The following is a 19210-nucleotide window of genomic DNA, read 5'->3' on the forward strand; positions in this document are numbered from 1 at the left end:
CATCAACACTCCCACGCTCTGTTTGTCTGAGCTCTGGAACACATTACCCTCTTTCCTCACGTCTTTAAGCCCTTTTACTCATTTCAAGATGTCTGGACGTTTGCCAGAGCAGAAAAAAGCAGCAGAAAGGCTGCGTTTGTGCTGGCGTTTCTCTTGGATGGTGTGTCTGTGTTGGCAGAGACCGCTGGAAAACTTCTTGAAAATATCCGGGAGTTTCCCTTTTCTCTGGTTCTCCTTTTCTTTCTGTCCGTCTGAAAATAGTGAGTCTGTTTAACGCATTAGATCACAGGTAGGAGCGCACATACACACACACACAAAAGTTACTCTAGGTATACCAGGACATACCATAGACCATACCATAGATTTTATAGGAAGCTAATTTTACTGACCAAAGACTAATCCAAACCCTAATGCCATAAGAAAGCACAGGAAAGTTTCCAATTTCAATGAAACAGTTTTGTCTCCAAAATTGATCAATGCAGTGTGGAATATACAGTTGGTTTCTACATCCAAACAGTGTGAGTGTTCACTAGAATATTCTAGAACGGTATAAAAAGGATGACCTTTTAAAATGAAACACAGACATACATACTACTCAGACTTGGGGAAACCCCACTTACTCCATTGGGTATAATGGCACTCCGTTTATTTTCCTCTTTCCATTCATCTCCTTCTCTTTAATGCTGGGAATTTGTCTCTGCAATAACAGGCGCTCGGGATATGGGGCTCTAAAGGGATAGCACACACAAAAATGCAATTGTGTTATTTTACTCTTATGCCAGCCAACTAACTAAAACATTAAGTAGGATTTTGACCTCAATACCCGTGGCTTCATATGATCTGTTGAGGTTTTATGAAGTGATGCAATCAGTTGTCCAACCAATTGAACATTATTTACTGTTGGTAATTGTAGATTAAAACAATAATATTGTAAATAATTTTCAGCCATCATTGCGTAGGGATATGAGTATCTTTAAGATTATTTCTATATCGGTCGATATTCTGATACCACTTATCAACACTGGTTCTCATCAATACAGTTTGATGCAAAAGTCTGTTTAACAAGTGGAAAAATGTTTACAATTGGTACAGGGTCCAACGCTAAGGATTTTTCTTCTAGCCCGATCGGGCCAGTGGTTCAGATTTTTCAACCCAGGCTAATTCTGGAAACGTAGCCCGCAGACCTTTCTGGAGACCCTGAAATACGTCCCGGGAGGTACGTATTTGTGTAGTTTTTTTTTCGCGTTTCCGTGAGAGGCCACTGTGTGTGCTTTTTCGCGTCTCGATCGCCTTTCGCGAGTGCGCTGTTCTTGTGTAAAAAGCCGCTGGAGGCCGCAGTTGAGCGACCGTCTATCCGACTGACCGAATGACTGAACGATTGACTGGGCCAGCAGCCAAACGGCTGACCCAGCCACCCTCCTCCTCCTTCTTTCCTAAACCCAAGCGACGATTTACAAAAAAAAAATTACAATGAAAAAGAAAAGCCCTTGTCCGATTTTGACCCTGTTTTCAGATTTCGCCGCATTCTGGCCTCGTTACGAACTCGTTCGCTTTGTTTTTTGGATTTTGTTTTTTGTCTTACCTGATTTCTGTAACCGCTCTTCCCCGAACTCGAACCTGGTCATCGAACACGGCTGGCTCCTCCTCCTCCTCCTCCGGGCCTCCACTCCGCCGATGTAACATGACGAGCTAACCGGACAAACTGGTTGCGGCGGGAAAACCCTCCACACGGAGCACGAAGAGGAGCGCCATCACACCGCCCTGTAGCGTTCGCTTGAAAAAAACGTAATGCAGCCATACATACCTCCAGCCACCTAAATCGCAGTCTCCAGAAACGTCCGTGGGGCTACGTTTTCAGAATGAGCTTGGGTTGAGATTTTTACTTGCCCTGCCAAAATTGTCACTGTACCCACCAAACAAAAGATGTTAATAGCTTTTTCTTAGCCACATACAATATTTTAAATAATTTTTCAAAAGCCAAACATAATTGAGTTTAGGGTCAGTTTTATTCTTTTTTTTCATATTTTTTTTATGAAAATTATTCAGTTCATTAAGTTCATTAAATGTAAAAGTTTTAAAAAATTTATTACAATTTTAAATAATTGCTTTCTTATCGTATGCAGTTTCAAATAAAATTCCAGACATTATTGCTTTTATTACTGTTACCATTAATAATAATAACAATAACAATTAATATTAGAGTGATTTCTGAAGGATCATGTGACTCTGAAGACTGGAGTAATGAAGCTGAAATCTCATCTTTAAAATCACTGGAATACATTATTAAATTAAATGATAAGCTGTTTTTAAATAGTTATTTTATAGTGCAACAGCATATCACAATTTTACAATTTGCTGAAGAATAATTGGCTCAAATGGCATTGGATGGGTTAAAAGAACCAAAACAAATACAGATGTTCCGGCACAGAAAACACATTTTCAAAGCAGAATATCTGACTTCAGCCTTGTTTTGCAGGTAAAGAAGAATGTTCACTTTGCATGTTTGTTAAATATCTGCAAACATGTTATAGTATTCGCTTTAGAAGAGTCAAAAACTTACATACAGCACCTTTATAAAGGACATGCACAGATAAGCACATTTTGGATTTTTACAATGCAAACGCAGTGCTCTCAGGTCGCTCTTCTGATGTTTAAATCCATCCCGGAGATTTTGTGTGTGTGTCGTAAAAGTGCGTGCGGCTCAGATGGAGCAGTATTTGTGTAGTAACAGCAGGAATAGCTCTTGAGAACATGTGGAATGCAGAGCGTGTTTTTGGGAGTGTGGTTTAGATGACTGATGTAGCCACTGCTTAAAGTGCCTTTTCTGGGCAGTAATGGCTGTTCCTCTCTTTAAGTAAACAGAGCCGTCGCTGCTGACATGGAAGATGAGGTTAGCTGGTTAGGGTGCGTTTTTTTGCTGATGTTTACACAGAGATAACTTGAGCTTTACGTAAATGGAGCGGGAACTCTGAAGGGAGACTAATGCCACATTTAGACCTGGAAGCTGAGGTGTATCTCAAACACTTCCAGCTTATAGCTCATATTTCATAAAGTGCGCAGATGCAGTCAGTGGAATAACTACTGTGGGTTTGGTAAAAGCTTTTCGGTCGGGTCTCACGAAACACCTCAGGGTCACGTTTCACTTTAAAATCAACAGGGACAAAAAAGGATGTATAAAAACATATGCATTTCTGAAGGATTGTGTGACATTGTAGAACTGGAGTGATGTTAAATGCTGAAAATTCAGCTTTAAGTTTAAATAGAGACCGGTTCTTTAAAATTGCAATACAGTGGAAAGCACTGTCGCCTCTCAGCAAGAAGGTCACTGGTTCGAGTCCTGGCTGGGCCAGTTATCGTTTCTGTGTGGAGTTTGCATGTTCTCCCTGTGTTCACGTGAGTTTCATCCGGGTGCTCCGATTTCCCCCCTGTGTCCAAAGACGTGTACTATGGATCAGGGATCACCAAACTTGTTCCTGGAGGGCCGGTGTCCTGCAGATTTTAGATCCAACCCTAATCAAACACACCTGAAGAAGCTAATCAAGGTCTTAATGGGTATACTTGAAACAGGCAGGTGTGTTGAGACAAGTTGGAGCTAAACCCTGCAGGCCACCGGACCTCCAGGAACGAGATTGGTGACCCCTGCTATAGGGAAACTAAATAAGCTAAATTTGCCGTAGTGTATAAGTATGTGTGAATGTGCATGGGTATTTCCCAGTACTGGGTTGCAGCTGGAAGAGCATCCGCTGTGTAAAACATATGCTGGATAAGTTGTTGGTTTATTCCGCTGTGGCGACCCCTGATAAATAACGGACTAAGCTGAAGGAAAATGAATCAATTTCTGTATGAAACAGTTTTTTTTAACTGGGTTTGATATGAAATAAATGCAGGTTTAGTGACTTCTTTTCAAAACAACACAACTTGAAATTGTTCATTTTGTGTATTTACTTTCTCTTTTTTGGCTTTTTATCCTTTTAGTTTTAGGGTGCTTTCACACCTGTGAATCGATTCAGTTGTTCCGAAACAGAGATTAAAATTGTTACATTGTTGCTCTTTGCTCTTGGAGTGGTTCGCTTTCACATTGCAAAGTTTCTAATCGGACCAAAAGAGCTAAAACAAGTCACGTGCGAGTAAACTCTCCTCACATTGGTCAGAGTGTCAGGGTTTATTTTGCAGCGTCCCGCTCAGCTGTCAGGAGAGGTGGTGGTTTGGTGGTGATTGACAGGGTGCAAGCGCGTGACATGTCTGAGGAGAGATGCGGTGGGGAGGGATGAGAAGGGTGCGCGACGATGCCTATTTGAGGGCTGGGAGAGAGACGCGAGATTACCGGGAGATCATCACTCGTTTGCGGGCATCCGGAGACTCGCGAAACTTCCCGCCCTACTCATAATTCTCTCTTCATATAGCCGTAAGCCAATTACATATCCATAAAACACTGTGATATAACCGAGCTCGGATCGTTTGCTTTCTCACTGCAATCGAATCGCTCTAGGGTTCGTTTCAATCGAGCCGAGACCACCTCATTCAAGCGATCTCGGAGCAATTACTTTGGCGCGGAACAGAGCGCGATTGCCCTGTTCATATATGCCAAACGAACCGCGCTAACTGGGCAAACGAGACACGTTCCGAAAAAAAAGAGTAGGTGTGAAAGCACCCTAACTCTGTTTTATTGATGCATATTAGTCAGAGAGTTACAGTATTAAATACACAAAAGAAAATCATCGATTGTTCCAATAATAATAATTCCTTACATTTATATAGTGCTTTTCTGGACACTTAAAGCAGTTTACACATTTTTTGGGGGGATCTCCTCATCCATCACCAGTGTGCAGCACCCACTTGGATGACGCAACGGCAGCCATATTGTGCCAGACCGCACACCACACACCAGCTGATTGGTGGAGTGATGAAGCCAATTATAATATGGGGATGCTTAGAAGGCCATGATGGACAGAGGCCAGTGGGCAAATTAGGCCAGGATGCCAGGGTAAATCCTAAGCTTTTCACTCATCATAGCACACGTGCTGCTGATGATGTGACAATAAAAGTGATTTGATTTGATTTGATACTCTTTTCGAAGGACATCCTGGGATTTGTAACGACCACGGTTTAACGTCTCATCCGAAAGACGGCACTGACTGAGCAGTATAGAGTCCTTGTCACTATACTGGGGCATTAGGACCCACACAAACCGCAGGTTAAGAGCCTCCTGCTGGCCTCACTAACACCACTTCCGGTCAATTACCGACACATATTAGTTCATACAGCAATACTGGAAAAAAAATTTAAATGCAAATTTGCAACAGGTACTGCAGTAGAAAATAAAAAATAAATAAATAAATAAGAAAAAAGGAAGAAAAAAATAACATGCTAAATTTTTCTGTGCTCTCGAATTCATAACAAAGCCAGGGGCAGGGACAATAGGTCAGCTATAGTTTTTATTGTTTTTAATCATTATTATTATTTATTATTATTGTTATTATTATTATTAGTAGTAGTATTAGTAAGCTTTATTTATTATTATGTTAATTATGTTTTATTTATTTATTTATTTTTCTTCAATTTTTAGATGTGAGAGGAAGAATTGCCAAAGAGTTTCAAATTTATCAGTATTACCGTAAACTCTATACCTAATCTTTTTTATTTGCGTTTTATACTTTTATGCTCTTTTAAGGAGAGATACCATTCAAATTTTAATTATTTTTCAAATATTTTCCAATTGATGTTTATATTATTTTTATTATCAAGTTTAGTTATATTATTTTAATTACTGCTTTTTCATCTGGAGAATGTCTTATTTATTTTAGTTAATTTTTAGGTCAATATTAGCTCTTTTGAACCTTTTAAGCCTATGAATTGAGCCTTTGAATTGTACTTTAAGATGAATAACTCCTCATAATATAGTTCATAAAACTATTATATTATAAATGTGTGCAAAAAAATTCTCATAAACATGCAGATATTTGGAAAATGATTCAAATTTCACATTAGGGCTGATCATTTTAGGGGAATTTGGATAAACTGTACATCAATACACAGCAATACACTATAAAAGTGGATTGTTTATTCAATTATTTGACATGTTTTTTCTATGGTTTGTTTTTATTCAAGTATTTTTATTTTTTGAATTCAAGTCAGAATGATTATAACCATATATAAACAAATATTTAACAAAAATTTACAAATGCCTATTCTGTTAACTATTTGTATATTTGGGGAATATTTATTCAGACTTTAATCATTTAAAAAATATAAATATTTTTTTATTTATTCATTGTTAATGGAAAGCAAATTGTGTGAGTTCATATCTTCTGTGGTTCTGACCCAAACTAATAAAATACTCAAATATTTGTACAATAAAATATAATTTTTTTTGTTTTTTTTTTTTTTTTTTTTGTTAATGGAAAGTGAATTGTGTGAGTCTCTGTATTCTTATATATGCTGATAAATGCATTCATGTGTCAAGCATTGCTTTTGATTATAGCTGGTAGCTTTATAAAACTACTGTGACTATTTTTTCTGTCCTTTCAATCAAACTGTCTTATTCTCTGCATTGTGATGGATGTGTGCATGTGCATGTACATGTTCAAAGCAAATGTTAAGTATTCTGTTCTTTTCTTTTCTTGCTGCCACCATTGTCAGAGCTCAACCCTTCAGGTGAGTGACAGAAATGAATCTAATGTCATCAAAAGGACTGCATATGTGTTTGCTTACGGGTCAAACATGATCATTTTAACAGCAGAAAAAAACAAAAAACGTTTTTTTACCTTGAAATTTGGGGACTTTTTCTAAAATTACCCCAACATAAAAAAAAATGACAGCGCACAATAAGAATCTGCTGCTTTAACTTTTATTTTCTTTTTCAAACTTTCTTTATTGTTTTCTTTTCTAATCATTCAAACACAACGACTTACAAATTTGATCCAACAAACATTCGTAGAACAATTGACATACAATAAAACATACAATATACAAACAATACATACAGAAGTAAAATAGTAAAAATACAATAATAAAAATTAAAAAGAAAATGAATTCAAATTATTCAAATAAATACAAAAAAAAAGAATAAATAAAACTAAAAACAAAATACTGACCATCAATTTTAATCAAATTAGTCTAATTCTCTTCAATTGAACTATTTCCTGCACAATTTATGTCTTTAAAATAATCCATAAAAGGGGCGATGCAGTGCTGTCGCCTCTCTCTTTGTGGAGTTTGCATGTTCTTCCTGCATTCGCGTGGGTTTCCTCCGGGTGCTCCGGTTTCCCCCACAGTCCAAAGACATGCGGTACAGGTGAATTGGGTAGGCTAAATTGTCAGTAGTGTGTGTGTGTGTGTGTGTGTATGTGTGCGTGTGTGTGTGTGTGTGTGTGTAAATGAGTGTGTGTGGATGTTTCCCAGAGATGGGTTGCGGCTGGAAGGGCAACCGCTGCGTTAATCGTACTGGATAAGTTGCCGGTTCATTCTGCTGTGGTGGCCCCGGATTAATAAAGGGACTAAGCTGACAAGACAATTAATGAATGAATGAATGAATAACCAATAAAAGGTTGCCAGATTGTATACAATTTGTCGTCTTTCTTTTTTAGGAGGAATCTGATTTTCCTCGGTTCCAAATGTTTCATTACATCCCTCATCAGATGTATGAGCAGCTTTCTGTTTCCTGTTTAATTATATGAACTTCCGTCTGTGCTGCTTTAACTTTTATACTACTGTCTTGCTAAAACTTTACACTTACAGTTGAAGTTAAAGTGATTAACCCAAACAATGTTTAACAGAGCAAAACATTTCCGACTGTATTTCCGATAATATTTTTTCGTATGGAGAAAGTTGTTTTATTGTGGCTAAAATAAAAACCGTTTTTAATTATTTATGAAACATTTTAAGGTCAATATTATTAGCTCCTTATAAGCTATATATATATATATGTTTTTATTGTCTACAGAACAAGCCATCATTATACATTGCTTGCCTTTAAATGTCACTATACTGGTGTCTTGAAAAATATCCAGTATAATAGTATGTACTGTCATCATGCCAACTATAAAAGAAATCAGTTATTAAAACTATTATGTTTAGAAATGTGTTGAAAAAATCTTCTCTCCATTTTACGGGAAAGAAACATACAGGGAGGGGGGGGGGGTTCGGGCTAAAATTTCAGGAAGGCTAATAATTCTCACTTTAACTGTATGAAGGCACTTTTAGCATTAGAAATTACACCCTTTACTTCAGTTGGAAATGACTGATGGAAAAACGCTAGACATTCACAGCATTTGTGATGAAGATGAGGCTGTTTCTTCATGCAAATAGATTTGAGGATTGAAAATAGATGTATATATTTCATTTTATCGGTTAAGGCAGGACATTTTTGACCCCCAAGACAAACGGTATAAACTGAATTCTAAGTCAACACATCGGTTAAGCAATAGTCTAACTCCCAAAACACAACACAGAATTTATGATCCACGTATACTGCAATGGTAGCTGTGTCCAGTAGGGGGAGAGGGGTTACAGCGTCATACAGGTGATTTTATTCTTTATCTGCCAGACAGGATAGTGTGTGGATGTCATGCCTGTCTGCTGTGCTCTGGAGCAGAATGTCTTAGTTTTTGTCAGCCAAACCTCTTAGAAGTAAAAAAATAAATAAAAGTAAAAGATAATATTTTAGTAATGTAATCTTAAGTCGGCTCAAGCTTGGTAGTGTTTCATCATCGTGCTTTATTAACCTTTTGACTGCCCCTTTACCAAACGGGTGACCATGTTTTTACAGTTTTAAATAATGACTGTTTTAAATAATGGCTCACACACAAAGCACTGTTTGTTTACAAAAAAAGTCAAAACAAATATAATCTTGTTGCACAACTATGCTTGATTTTGGTTTTATTGTAAAAAACAAAATGAAACAAGATCACGTTAAATGAGAATCTGAAATATGTTATGGCATACTTTAGAAAAAGAAAGATGATTTGTGTGTTTTAACTTGCAACATTAGGAGTTAAGATACATTTTGTTCATATAGATTTGGAAGCAAAAAGAACACCTCTACAGCTTCTCTGTATGTATGATTCATGTCAATAAACAATAAAAATAACTGATAACATTTTTTTCATATGTAAAAGAAATCAAGAGTTCAGATGCAGAAACCTCTAAGTGCCCCCTAAAATTTTCCTCTAAAATGTGCTTTTTTCTCAGCCTCCTGTGTTTATGTTCAGTTATTTGTTTAAAGGGCACCTTTCAAGCTGTTTGTCATATTGGGGTGATATAAACACACCCAGTCCTTTTTTTTCCTTCAATTTAACAACATAAAAACGGTGGATCAATTGGAGCGGTTTTCAGAACGACCGCAACTTGACATAGGTTTTTGGTCCGCCTGCCCACTGAATTGATTGATTCTTACTGTAGTTTTTCTCACAAACGCTGCGTGAGACCTTCTACCTTTAAGTCTGTCTGTTGTCTGACGCAGCTGAGGGAGGAGATTTAAGGCAGGCTGACAGAGACGTAGAAACAGTAGGCGGGGAGGACTCGCCTTAAAGGCGCAGTACGACAAAACGACCCCCTGGTGGAAAGATGTATAAAACAGGATCTAGTAAAAGGTATAATGAAAAATATGATAGGTGTTTTGAGCTGAAACTTTACGTACACATTCTAGAGTCGCAAAAGACTTATATTAAATTTGAAAAAAGGGGTAACCTAGGTGTCCTTTAATTTTGGCTAGAATAAAAGCAGGTTAAAATATTTTGAAACCTATTTTAAGGTCAATATTATTAGCCCCCTTAAGCAATGTATATTTTTGATTGTCTGCAGAAGAATCTACTGTAATACAATGACTTGCCTAATTACTAGGCCCACATGTAATCCACGCACGCAGAAATCTGCAGATTTACGCAGACTTTTAGCCAATCGAGTCTATGTATTTACTTGTGTAAATGTGTGTAAATTCATATTTATCTAGCACGATTGTTATATAATAATCGTGAGATTAAAATGTTTGTATGATTTATTTACAACACAGTTTGTAAAGTAATATTTTCTGTCTTTTAGTAGATGTATTATATGAGAAACTCGCTTGTTTTACCAATTAAGTGGATCTTATTGGATTTGCATGGTACTGTAAACATTAAATAAAATGTATTATTTTTAATATATTTTAATCTAGATGTGTGTGCTCTGCTCCTCTCTGAGGCTGAGTGTGCGCACATACACAACAGCATGCGCTTTTAAAAACATGAATGATTCGAATGTACATAAATGAATGATGCGCATCTCATGCTGCAAACACTACATTACAGCAGGGGTTCCCAAACTTTTCAGCCCGCGACCCTCAAAATAAAAATGTCAGTGACTCGCGACCCCCATTTTTCAAAGTGGTTACTGTAAATATATAAACGTTGCAGACACAACTATGACATATATAAACATGAGCATATTGAGGACACAAAAAATGCAACAGTCTATTAACCTTATAATGTTTTTTTATAGTCATTTATTAATTTGATTACATTTTAATATAAAAATGTTATGCTCATGGCTATTTATTGTATGTTGTTTATTCTTTAACGCAACAATTAACTATTTTCTGTGGGTTATGAATAAAATATAGTAATTCAAATAGTTTAATACAATTTATTTGAGTTTTGGAAATCACTAAGCGACCTCTTCTCATTGATCCCAGGGGGTCCTGACCCCCACTTTAAGAACCTCTGCATTACAGTACATGCTTTCAGTAATTTTCACTTGAAACTGAGCTTTGCAGAGCACCAAAGGTGGCTGTATATGATGGATCAAGATCATTCAATCTTGTTCAATGTTGTTTCGTAATTGTTAGAAGCAAAAATCCAAACTAAATTTTCGATTAATTGCACAGCCCTAGGGAGTGTGTGTGTGAATGTGAGAATGTATGGGTGTTTCCCAGTACTAGGTTGCTGCTGGAAGGGCAACCGGTGCATAAAACATATGCTGGAATAGTTAGCGGTTCATTCCGCTGTGGCGACCCCTGATAAATAAGAGACTATAAGTTGAAGGAAAATGAATGATTCTGTTTGAAACTCAAACAGCAGAAACTCCTTTGCATCACCTCAAAGGAAGAGAATAAATTAGGTGTTACACATGTTGGTGTGCTTTTAAGTTTAACTAATAATTTAGGGTTAAAGGAATGACGTCTACACTGTTAAAACTGTTATTAGCTTTCAACTAAATGTGTATATGAGGTACCTTAATGTTTTAGTCAGTTTGACTAATGATTCAAGGTTAGTTATGTTAAGATTTGTCTTTTACAGTGCAGTCAGAGTGTGAAACGTGGAATTGTTATGTGGATTTAATAGTGATGTGGATTTACCTGAATGATTTGACGAGGTTAATGTGTATTTTTGTTTGTGTTTTCTCTGTCAGGAATCCCACGAGTGTCTCAGTGCAAATTCAGCCTGCCTCTTCGGTTAGTGTGTTACCCTTCCTCAGCCATCAAAAATGCCAAGTACAAGATCACTGTGGACACCAACAAACCTCCCGTCAACCTCAATGAAGTCTTCCCAGGTACTACATGAAGACACATAATATTATCAACATTGACAGTCGCAGTTAACAGCAGCGTTCAAGATGTTGGTTTCAATTTATAGCTATTATTAGATGTAATAAAAAGGTTTTATGCATACAGGTTAAGTGGCAGTTTTTAGATTCACGTAAATCTAATTAAACTTGTTTTTTCTCCAATCAAATTGTGATGCTTTCATAACTTTATGATTTTTTTGTCTCGAAAGTCCGCCGGAATTGGAAGTTGAGATATTTTAGCACCTTGATCTACTTGTGATTAAATATCGAGTAGCAGGTGGGATTTCCTTTTTCTGCATCATTTTCTCATAGCAAACTAATTGTAAGAGAGTGTATTAATATGCAGTTGCTATGGAAGCCCCTTAAGACTCGTACACACCGGCACGCTTTTTGTTTGCGTTTATCGTCTGCGTTTTTCGAAAATGATTTTCAGGATTCATATTTTTGTTCACCTGAGCAATAAGCAGCTCCACATTCATATCGCTTCTGGGCATCTTCTTTTGGACTTTTTAACGACCACAGAGAGTCAGGACCTCGGTTTAACATCTCATCCGAAAGACGGCACTCACTGAGCAGTATAGAGTCCCCATCACTATACTGGGGCATTAGGACCCACGCAGACCACAGGTTTGGCGCCTCCTGCTGGTCTCACTAACACGACTTCCGGCAGCAACCTACCTTTCCCATGTGGTCTCTCATCCAGGTACTGACTGGGCTCAGCCCTGCTTAGCTTCAGTGGGTGACCATGTGAGAGTTGCAGAGAGCCAGCTGCTGGCTTTTTTTTTGTGAGGCTTTCATGAGACTTTATTTATGACCTTTTTTAAGTCCACATGAAATTGGAAGTTTTATTTCAGTCAGCTGATGCACTTATTAATGCATTGATGTAAAAACAAAAACATAAAAAAAATTGTCAAGTTTTTGCAAATGTTAGATGTAATATTGACATCAAATCAGTGCAGTTCTGACATATTTTTTGGTGTAGTTTTGACATCAAGGCTCCCACTGGGTCACTGACCAAACCAAATTATGTATGATTTTGTTCCTCTCTTTTACATCTGGCATGTTCCTAAACATTAAATACAACTAGAGAAAGTATTTTCACTTAAAATCACAATTTTTTTGCACTAACCGTACATTTTACAAGTATTTTTTCAGAGATGACAGACGAAAATGGGTGTTAAGGAGTAACAATTCAAAGAAAGCCCAATTTTGACCCAATTCAACTTTTTTTTATTTTTACCTTCCTGAAAACATCCTAGCATGCATACAATGGGTTTTCCCAGATCAAATCACATATACATGGCTACTGACAATACGTTGAGGGTGCGGTTTATACATGATAAAGGAAGTATTATTAGCATTATTATTAACTTTAAAAGATTGTTTCACCTAAAAAATTGTAATTATGTTATTAATTACTCACCCTCATGTAGTTTAAATCCACTGAAGATCTTCGTTCATCCTCTGAACACAAATAAAGATATTTTAGATGTAATTCGAAAGCTAATTCATCCTCTATAGACAGGAATGGTCGTAAAAAACGTTTAAAGTTCAGAAACTGAATCAAAAACATTCCATGTGACTTCAGAGGTTTGCTGAAGAACTACTGAGAGATTTCAGCTGCTGTCTGGGCTTTCACTGCCTTTCTACACCTCACTTTTCTCATGTGTTTAATACTTTTTCCCTGCATCATTTCATTTTATTACACATAACTTCATTTGTAAACTAATTAGTTTTGTTTTCTTTGCATATAAGTATTTCTTTGGTTTTTACCAATATCTGGGGAAAAGTTCAAGTCTACAGCACCTTTAGAAATATGCTTTCTTAAAAAAATGGTGACCTGTTCAATGCTTATTTTCCGCAGTGCAAAATTCAAGTAAGGTATTGCTTGTAATAAACACACAGCCTAATCTGATATGGAAAATTGTTCTTGGGGCTTCATATGACTTTGTATGTCTCATGAAATGTTTTAACAATTTATTATTATTATTTTTTTTACAGTTTGGGACTTTTGCTTTTATGCAGGATTAGAGAGCACGCATGTTTAATCTAAAATACATTAATTTGTGTTCGAAAGCATAAGGGGATTGATATGACAAAAAGGCATATTCTCACATTTCTCTTTTGAAATATTTAAAAAGCACTCTTAATAAAAAAAAAATCATAAAAAGGATCAGTAAATGACACTAAACAACATTGCCACGGGTTAAAGACAAATCTTTTAAATCCAAAATACCAGAACCCCATAAAGGAGGAAACCAGAAATCCGGATAGCACAGAAAACAGAGTATAATTACTTTAGGATAGTTCCCAGTTTTGTATGTTATTGGTGAGCGGTGGAGTCAGAGTTCTGTTATCATGGTGAGTGCTGTAGACGGGGCTCAGAAAAGCCTTTTTTTTTCTGAGATAAAGTGAGGCCCGAGCTTTGGTCAGATAAGGAGCAATCCGCTGTGCTCCGGCGTCCTGCGTGCTGATAAGAGACTATCTCTGTCTGACATCCGTTCAGCCACTCTGCAGGAGAATCAGAAGCCATCAGGAGGGACAGACAGACGCAGAAAGATGGCAATTTGTCTGTGCTCTTTAAAAAAGACACTACCAAATAAAAGAACAATACATTAAAGAGATGCTTACACTGTGTTTAAGGTGAAATTAAATCATATCAAACTTTATTACAGACTCAAAATCCAATAAAAAAAAAGAGAAAAAAAAAGTTTTACATCATATTCTCATTCTGAAAGTGTAGCCCTATATACATTTCTGGAAATTGCAAACTATGTAGCCATAGGAGCATATGGCTGCATTTCGTCTTTAAAACGAATGCTAAGGGGCGGTATGATGCCTTTCTTTTTCATGCTAGCAGCTGAATGCTTACCTCTGTGTGAACTCGCAGGAGAAATTTGTGATTTGAAAAAGGGTAAACAGCAGCCTCTGGTAGATTCACGAAAACTGCAAAAAGAAAAAAAAAGTACCTCCTGGGACATATTTGGTGCTCTCCAGAAATGTATAAAGGGGTACATATCTGGGCCTGGGTTGCACATTGTGACATTTTTGATGGGCTACAAAGCTCAAAACAGACATTGCTAAAAAGAATTGTGTACTGAACTGTTTCTGTTTTGTTTTGTTTTGTTTAGATTTCTCAGAAAAGTCAGATAATAATGACAGCAGTGCTTTGGGCTTCCAACTCATCACAGGTTCCAAGGTCATTGTGCTTGCCTCCAAAACGTCCCGTAAGTTTTCACAAACCAACACACACGTGACTAATCTAAAATACCAAAAATGTTTAACGTTATTTAGTGTTTAATAATATTTTTTGGGGGAATTTCAGACATCCTAATAAGCGTCTAAAAAGTTGTGAATATATTCCAAAGTTGCTTATATAATGCAAGTTTAGCAAGCAAAAAAAAAAAAATTAAATGTGCACATTTTGGCTTTATTGTGATAAGACAGTATGGCAACAAGAAATGAAATGGGGAGAGATGATTGGGAAAGGTCCTCTAACCAGGATTATATTCAGGATGTCCAAAAAGCTATGATTCTGCATGTCAGCGCACACCCTAACAATGCTGACACTACTTTAAACTTTTAATACATTGTTAAATATAAAGATTGGTAAACTGATGAAATCCACCATCATTTTGTGATTTTTTAAAAAGTGTCAGTTCAGGCACCATTTAGCCATTGGTACTATTTTAAAAGTATTGATTTAGTATCGGTATTGCAAAAAACCCAACTAACAAACAAATAAAACAAATAATCCTTAACTTTATAAAAGAAAGGAAATAATAGCCTTGTGCACATACACTCACCGGCCACTTAATTAGGTACGCCTGTTCAACTGCTCGTTAATGGAAATTTCTAAGCAACTCAATGCATTAAGACATGTAGACATGGTCAAGACAATCTGCTGCAGTTCAAACCGAGCATCAGAATAAAGAAGAAAAGTGATTTAAGTGACTTTGAACGTGGCATGGTTGTTGGTGACAGGCAGGCTGGTCTGAGTATTTCAGAAACTGCTGATCTACTGGGATTTTCACACACAAACATCTCTAGGGTTTACAGAGAATCATCCGAAAAAGAGAAAATATCCAGTGAGCGGCAGTTCTGTGGGCGCAAATGCCTTGTTGATGCCAGAGGTCAGAGGAGAATGGCCAGACTGGGTCCAGCTGATAGAAAGGCAACAGTAACTGAAATAACCATTTGCTACAACCGAGGTATGCAGAAGAGCATCTCTGAATGCACAACACATCCAACCTTGAGCCGGATGGGCTGCAGCAGCAGAAGACCACATCAGCTGCCCCTCTTGTCAGCTAAGAAAAGGAAACTGAGGCTATAATTCACACAGGCTCACCAAAATTAGACAAAAGAAGATTAGAAAAACGTTGCCTGGTCTCGATTTCTGCTGTGGATTAGGATGGTAGGGTCAGAATTTGGCATCATCAACATGAAAGCATGGATCCATCCTGCCTTGGATCAACGGTTCAGGTTGGTGATTGTGGTGTAATGGTGTGGGGGATATTTTCTTGGCACACTTTGAGCCCATTAGTACCTATTGAGCATCGTGTCAACACCACAGCCTACCTAAGTATTGTTGCTGATCATGTACATCCCTTTAAGACCACAATGTAGCCATCTTCTGATGGCTGCTTCCAGCAGAATAACACGCCATAAAGCATAAATCATCTCAGACTGGTTTCTTGAACATGACAATGAGTTCACTGTTCTCAAATGGCCTCCAGAGTCACAAGAGCTCAATCCAATAAAGCATCTTTGGGATATGGTGGAACGGGAGATTCGCATCCTGGATGTGCAGCCGACAAATCTGCAGCAATTACGTGATGCTGTCATATCAATATGGAGCAAAATATCTGAGGAATATTTCCAGTACCTTGTTGAATCATTGCCACAAAGGATTCAGTCAGTTGTGAAGGCAAAAGGGGGGTCCAACCTAGTACAAGAAAAGTGTACCTAATAAAGTGGCCGGCGAGTGTATATTTATAGTCAGTGTTGACTAAAAAAAGCGACAATTCACCCGAAAAACACTTTTAAGTGCTTTTAAACTATTAAGAGTTTACTCTGTCTGTTAAACACAAAAGAAGATATTTAAAAAAAACGTTAGAAACCTGTAACCATTGTCTACCATAATATGAAAAACATATAATATCGTGGTCAATGGTTACAGGTTTTCAACATTTTTCAAAATAACTTCTTCTGTGTTCAACAAAGGGCAAGTAAACACTGACAGATCTTTCAGCTTTGGCTGACCCATCTCTTTAACATGACCAGACTGTGCAGAAATTTGTAAGCTAGTAGAATCGGGAAAATTATGAAGTGAACGAGCCACTGTGGTTGATTATTTCCACAACAAAGCGGTCAGTCAAATCCCTTAATGAAAGTTTTGTTGTGGTGCCAGTGTGGATCGACATCTTGTTCTCTCCATCTCTCCCTTTCTTCTGTCTGTCTTTCATGAACACACATAAATGCGCACTTTCACACACCCCCCCCTCTCCCAGCACACGCTTCACTAACACTCACATCCATCATGCGAGGAAGCCCTGTGATCTGTTTCAGGTTGTCATGAGCTAATTACAGGTGCGGCAGACGGAAGGCTGATAGCGCGGCTCTGTCTCTGTCTTTATGTGAGTGTGTGTTGACTCTCCGCAGAGCGTTACAGGATCCAGAGCGAGAGCTTTGAGGATATCTGGCTGGTGGCCAAGGAGCTGGTGCAGCGTTTCGACCAGCACTTTGCCTCCCTTGGAGTCAAAGACTTTCGAAACAGCTTCACTGGACCCATTCCACTGCCTGAGTACTTTGAGACCGTGGACCACCACTTTGAGGTGCGAAGTCTGAATTGCTTGTAGTGGTTGAAAGAGTACTGAAAAATCAGACTTAAAGGGTCATGACACCCCCTACTATCGGTTCAAGTCTACCTCAGAATTTTATCAAAAGATGCATGATAATGGGCGTGGAGCTCCGCGAGCAAAGGGCAGGAGTGGGCGTGGCCAGCAGGGGAAAAGGAGAGGAGCGAACAACTGTTGTTAGTCGGCTCACAAAATGAGACACAAACCGTGAGGAGACGCATGATTTTATAGTTTACAATGTTAAAATGCAAATAAATAAACGGTGATTTAATGCTCTCCTACATTTTTATTCGTAATTTCATATACACACAACCACTATTTATATCATTATAAAGATAATCCTGTTAATTTAAACACAATGAGGACTTTTCCCTCAATCCCCGGGTCTTAATCATAGGCCTGAATGCAGACTCAGCGTTAACCCTGTCTATTTTAACCATTAGCCCTGTTGGTAATCGAGAGGATTTGGGCATACACAGCAGCACGTTGATGTGTCTAAATGTGAACGAACTCCTGATAAAAGACAACGTCCGCCATTTTCCCATTCTCGTACTGCTCTCTTGACAAAAATGCTACACACAAACAGCTTTGCTGTATCGGCCCTGACAGCATCGCAGGGAAAAACATGCGACGAACCCTGTGGATCATGGAAACAAACACATACGACCCTTCATGTACCGCTAAATACTGTGTGCCGTGTGTCTCGCAGCTTGGCACTGGCAGTTCTGACTTGCCTTCGGAAAGCACGTGCTCTCATGAATAATTAAGAAGCCGGCTCTTCTCATAGGATAAGAAAACTCGGCTATGAATAATAATGAGGAACCGACGCGTCATCTTTGCACTTGCAGTTTTGCGCTATGTCTCCGATTTTGATCCGCCCCAAAAGTCATTTTAAACCCGGAAGCTGAAATTAGCTGACAAAAGCTCAAAATTAAAGCTAAGAGGTGCTAACATTGTCCTAACTGATGCTCAGCACACACAAATCTGTTAAAATCTCAAAAAAAGTACTCGAGGGTTTTGTGAACCTTTAAGTAAAAGTGCCATTACTTACACAAAAAATGCAGTGCAAGTAGAGTTCAAATTTCTGTTGTAAACATTATTCAAAGTATCAGTAAAAAGTAGACCTTTTAAAATACCCAAGAGTACTATTAGGGATGTGAAAGGTTGATGCTTTATGTGCTATTTGTGCATGTGTGTGTAAAAACGTAAAATTCTGTAATGCATTTAGTGATTGTTTAAAGTCTGGAAGCTTGCTTATCGCAGTCAAGTTTGTTTGGTTTGTTGGTCGAAGATGTTTAGTTTTTGTGTCAAATTAAATTTTCAAAGGTGATTTATACAAATAGAAAGTATCTCAAATGCATGTAATAGCCCCTTTCACACAGTGATACCGGTAAATTTCTGGAAAATTTCCGGAACGACTTTACCGGTATATTCAAAAAAGCGCTGTTCACACAGACGAGGACGTTACGGAAATTTTCCGGAAAAGAGCATTCACACATCCATTCCAAAATACCAGTAAATTCTGACATCATTCACCACAAATGAGCTTTAAACGGCTGCGCTTGTATTTGTAAACATTCGGCTGAATTACAAACTCTGTGGATGATCAATATTGTGAACAACTTTCGCAGGATCACTTTCGCATGTCGAGATGTTCATAATATGTGCGTGTGCGGCGCTCATAGGCGCACGCAAATCTTGAAGGTAAACAAACAACGGCTTGTCATAAGCATCTCATCGATGATTATTTACACAGTTGGCATTAAGAAGAACATATAAACGTGATCTGACTAACTTCTAGCAGCTAAATG

The 19210-nt window shown here is 37.8% G+C and overlaps 1 protein-coding gene across 9 annotated transcripts in view; it reads left to right on the plus strand.

Annotated features, from left to right (window-relative positions):
- The window catches only part of bbs9 (Bardet-Biedl syndrome 9), a 186790-nt gene that overhangs the window by 46810 nt on the left and 120770 nt on the right, over positions 1-19210 (plus strand). For 4 of the 9 annotated variants that reach the window (XM_087286582.2, XM_087286577.2, XM_087286578.2 and 1 more), the window contains exons 15-18: positions 6640-6654; positions 11386-11526; positions 14673-14768; positions 17203-17375. In XM_087286582.2, the coding sequence (XP_087142708.1) occupies positions 6640-6654; positions 11386-11526; positions 14673-14768; positions 17203-17375 (425 nt within the window). Of the gene's footprint in view, positions 1-88; positions 515-6639; positions 6655-11385; positions 11527-14672; positions 14769-17202; positions 17376-19210 lie in introns of those variants that run through there. The other 5 variants (XM_087286583.2, XM_087286579.2, XM_087286580.2 and 2 more) reach the window with 2 other exon arrangements.

This window comes from Danio rerio, chromosome 16, assembly GCF_052040795.2.
Source record: "Danio rerio strain M-AB ecotype USA chromosome 16, GRCz13ab, whole genome shotgun sequence".
NCBI classification, from domain to species: Eukaryota; Metazoa; Chordata; class Actinopteri; order Cypriniformes; family Danionidae; genus Danio; species Danio rerio.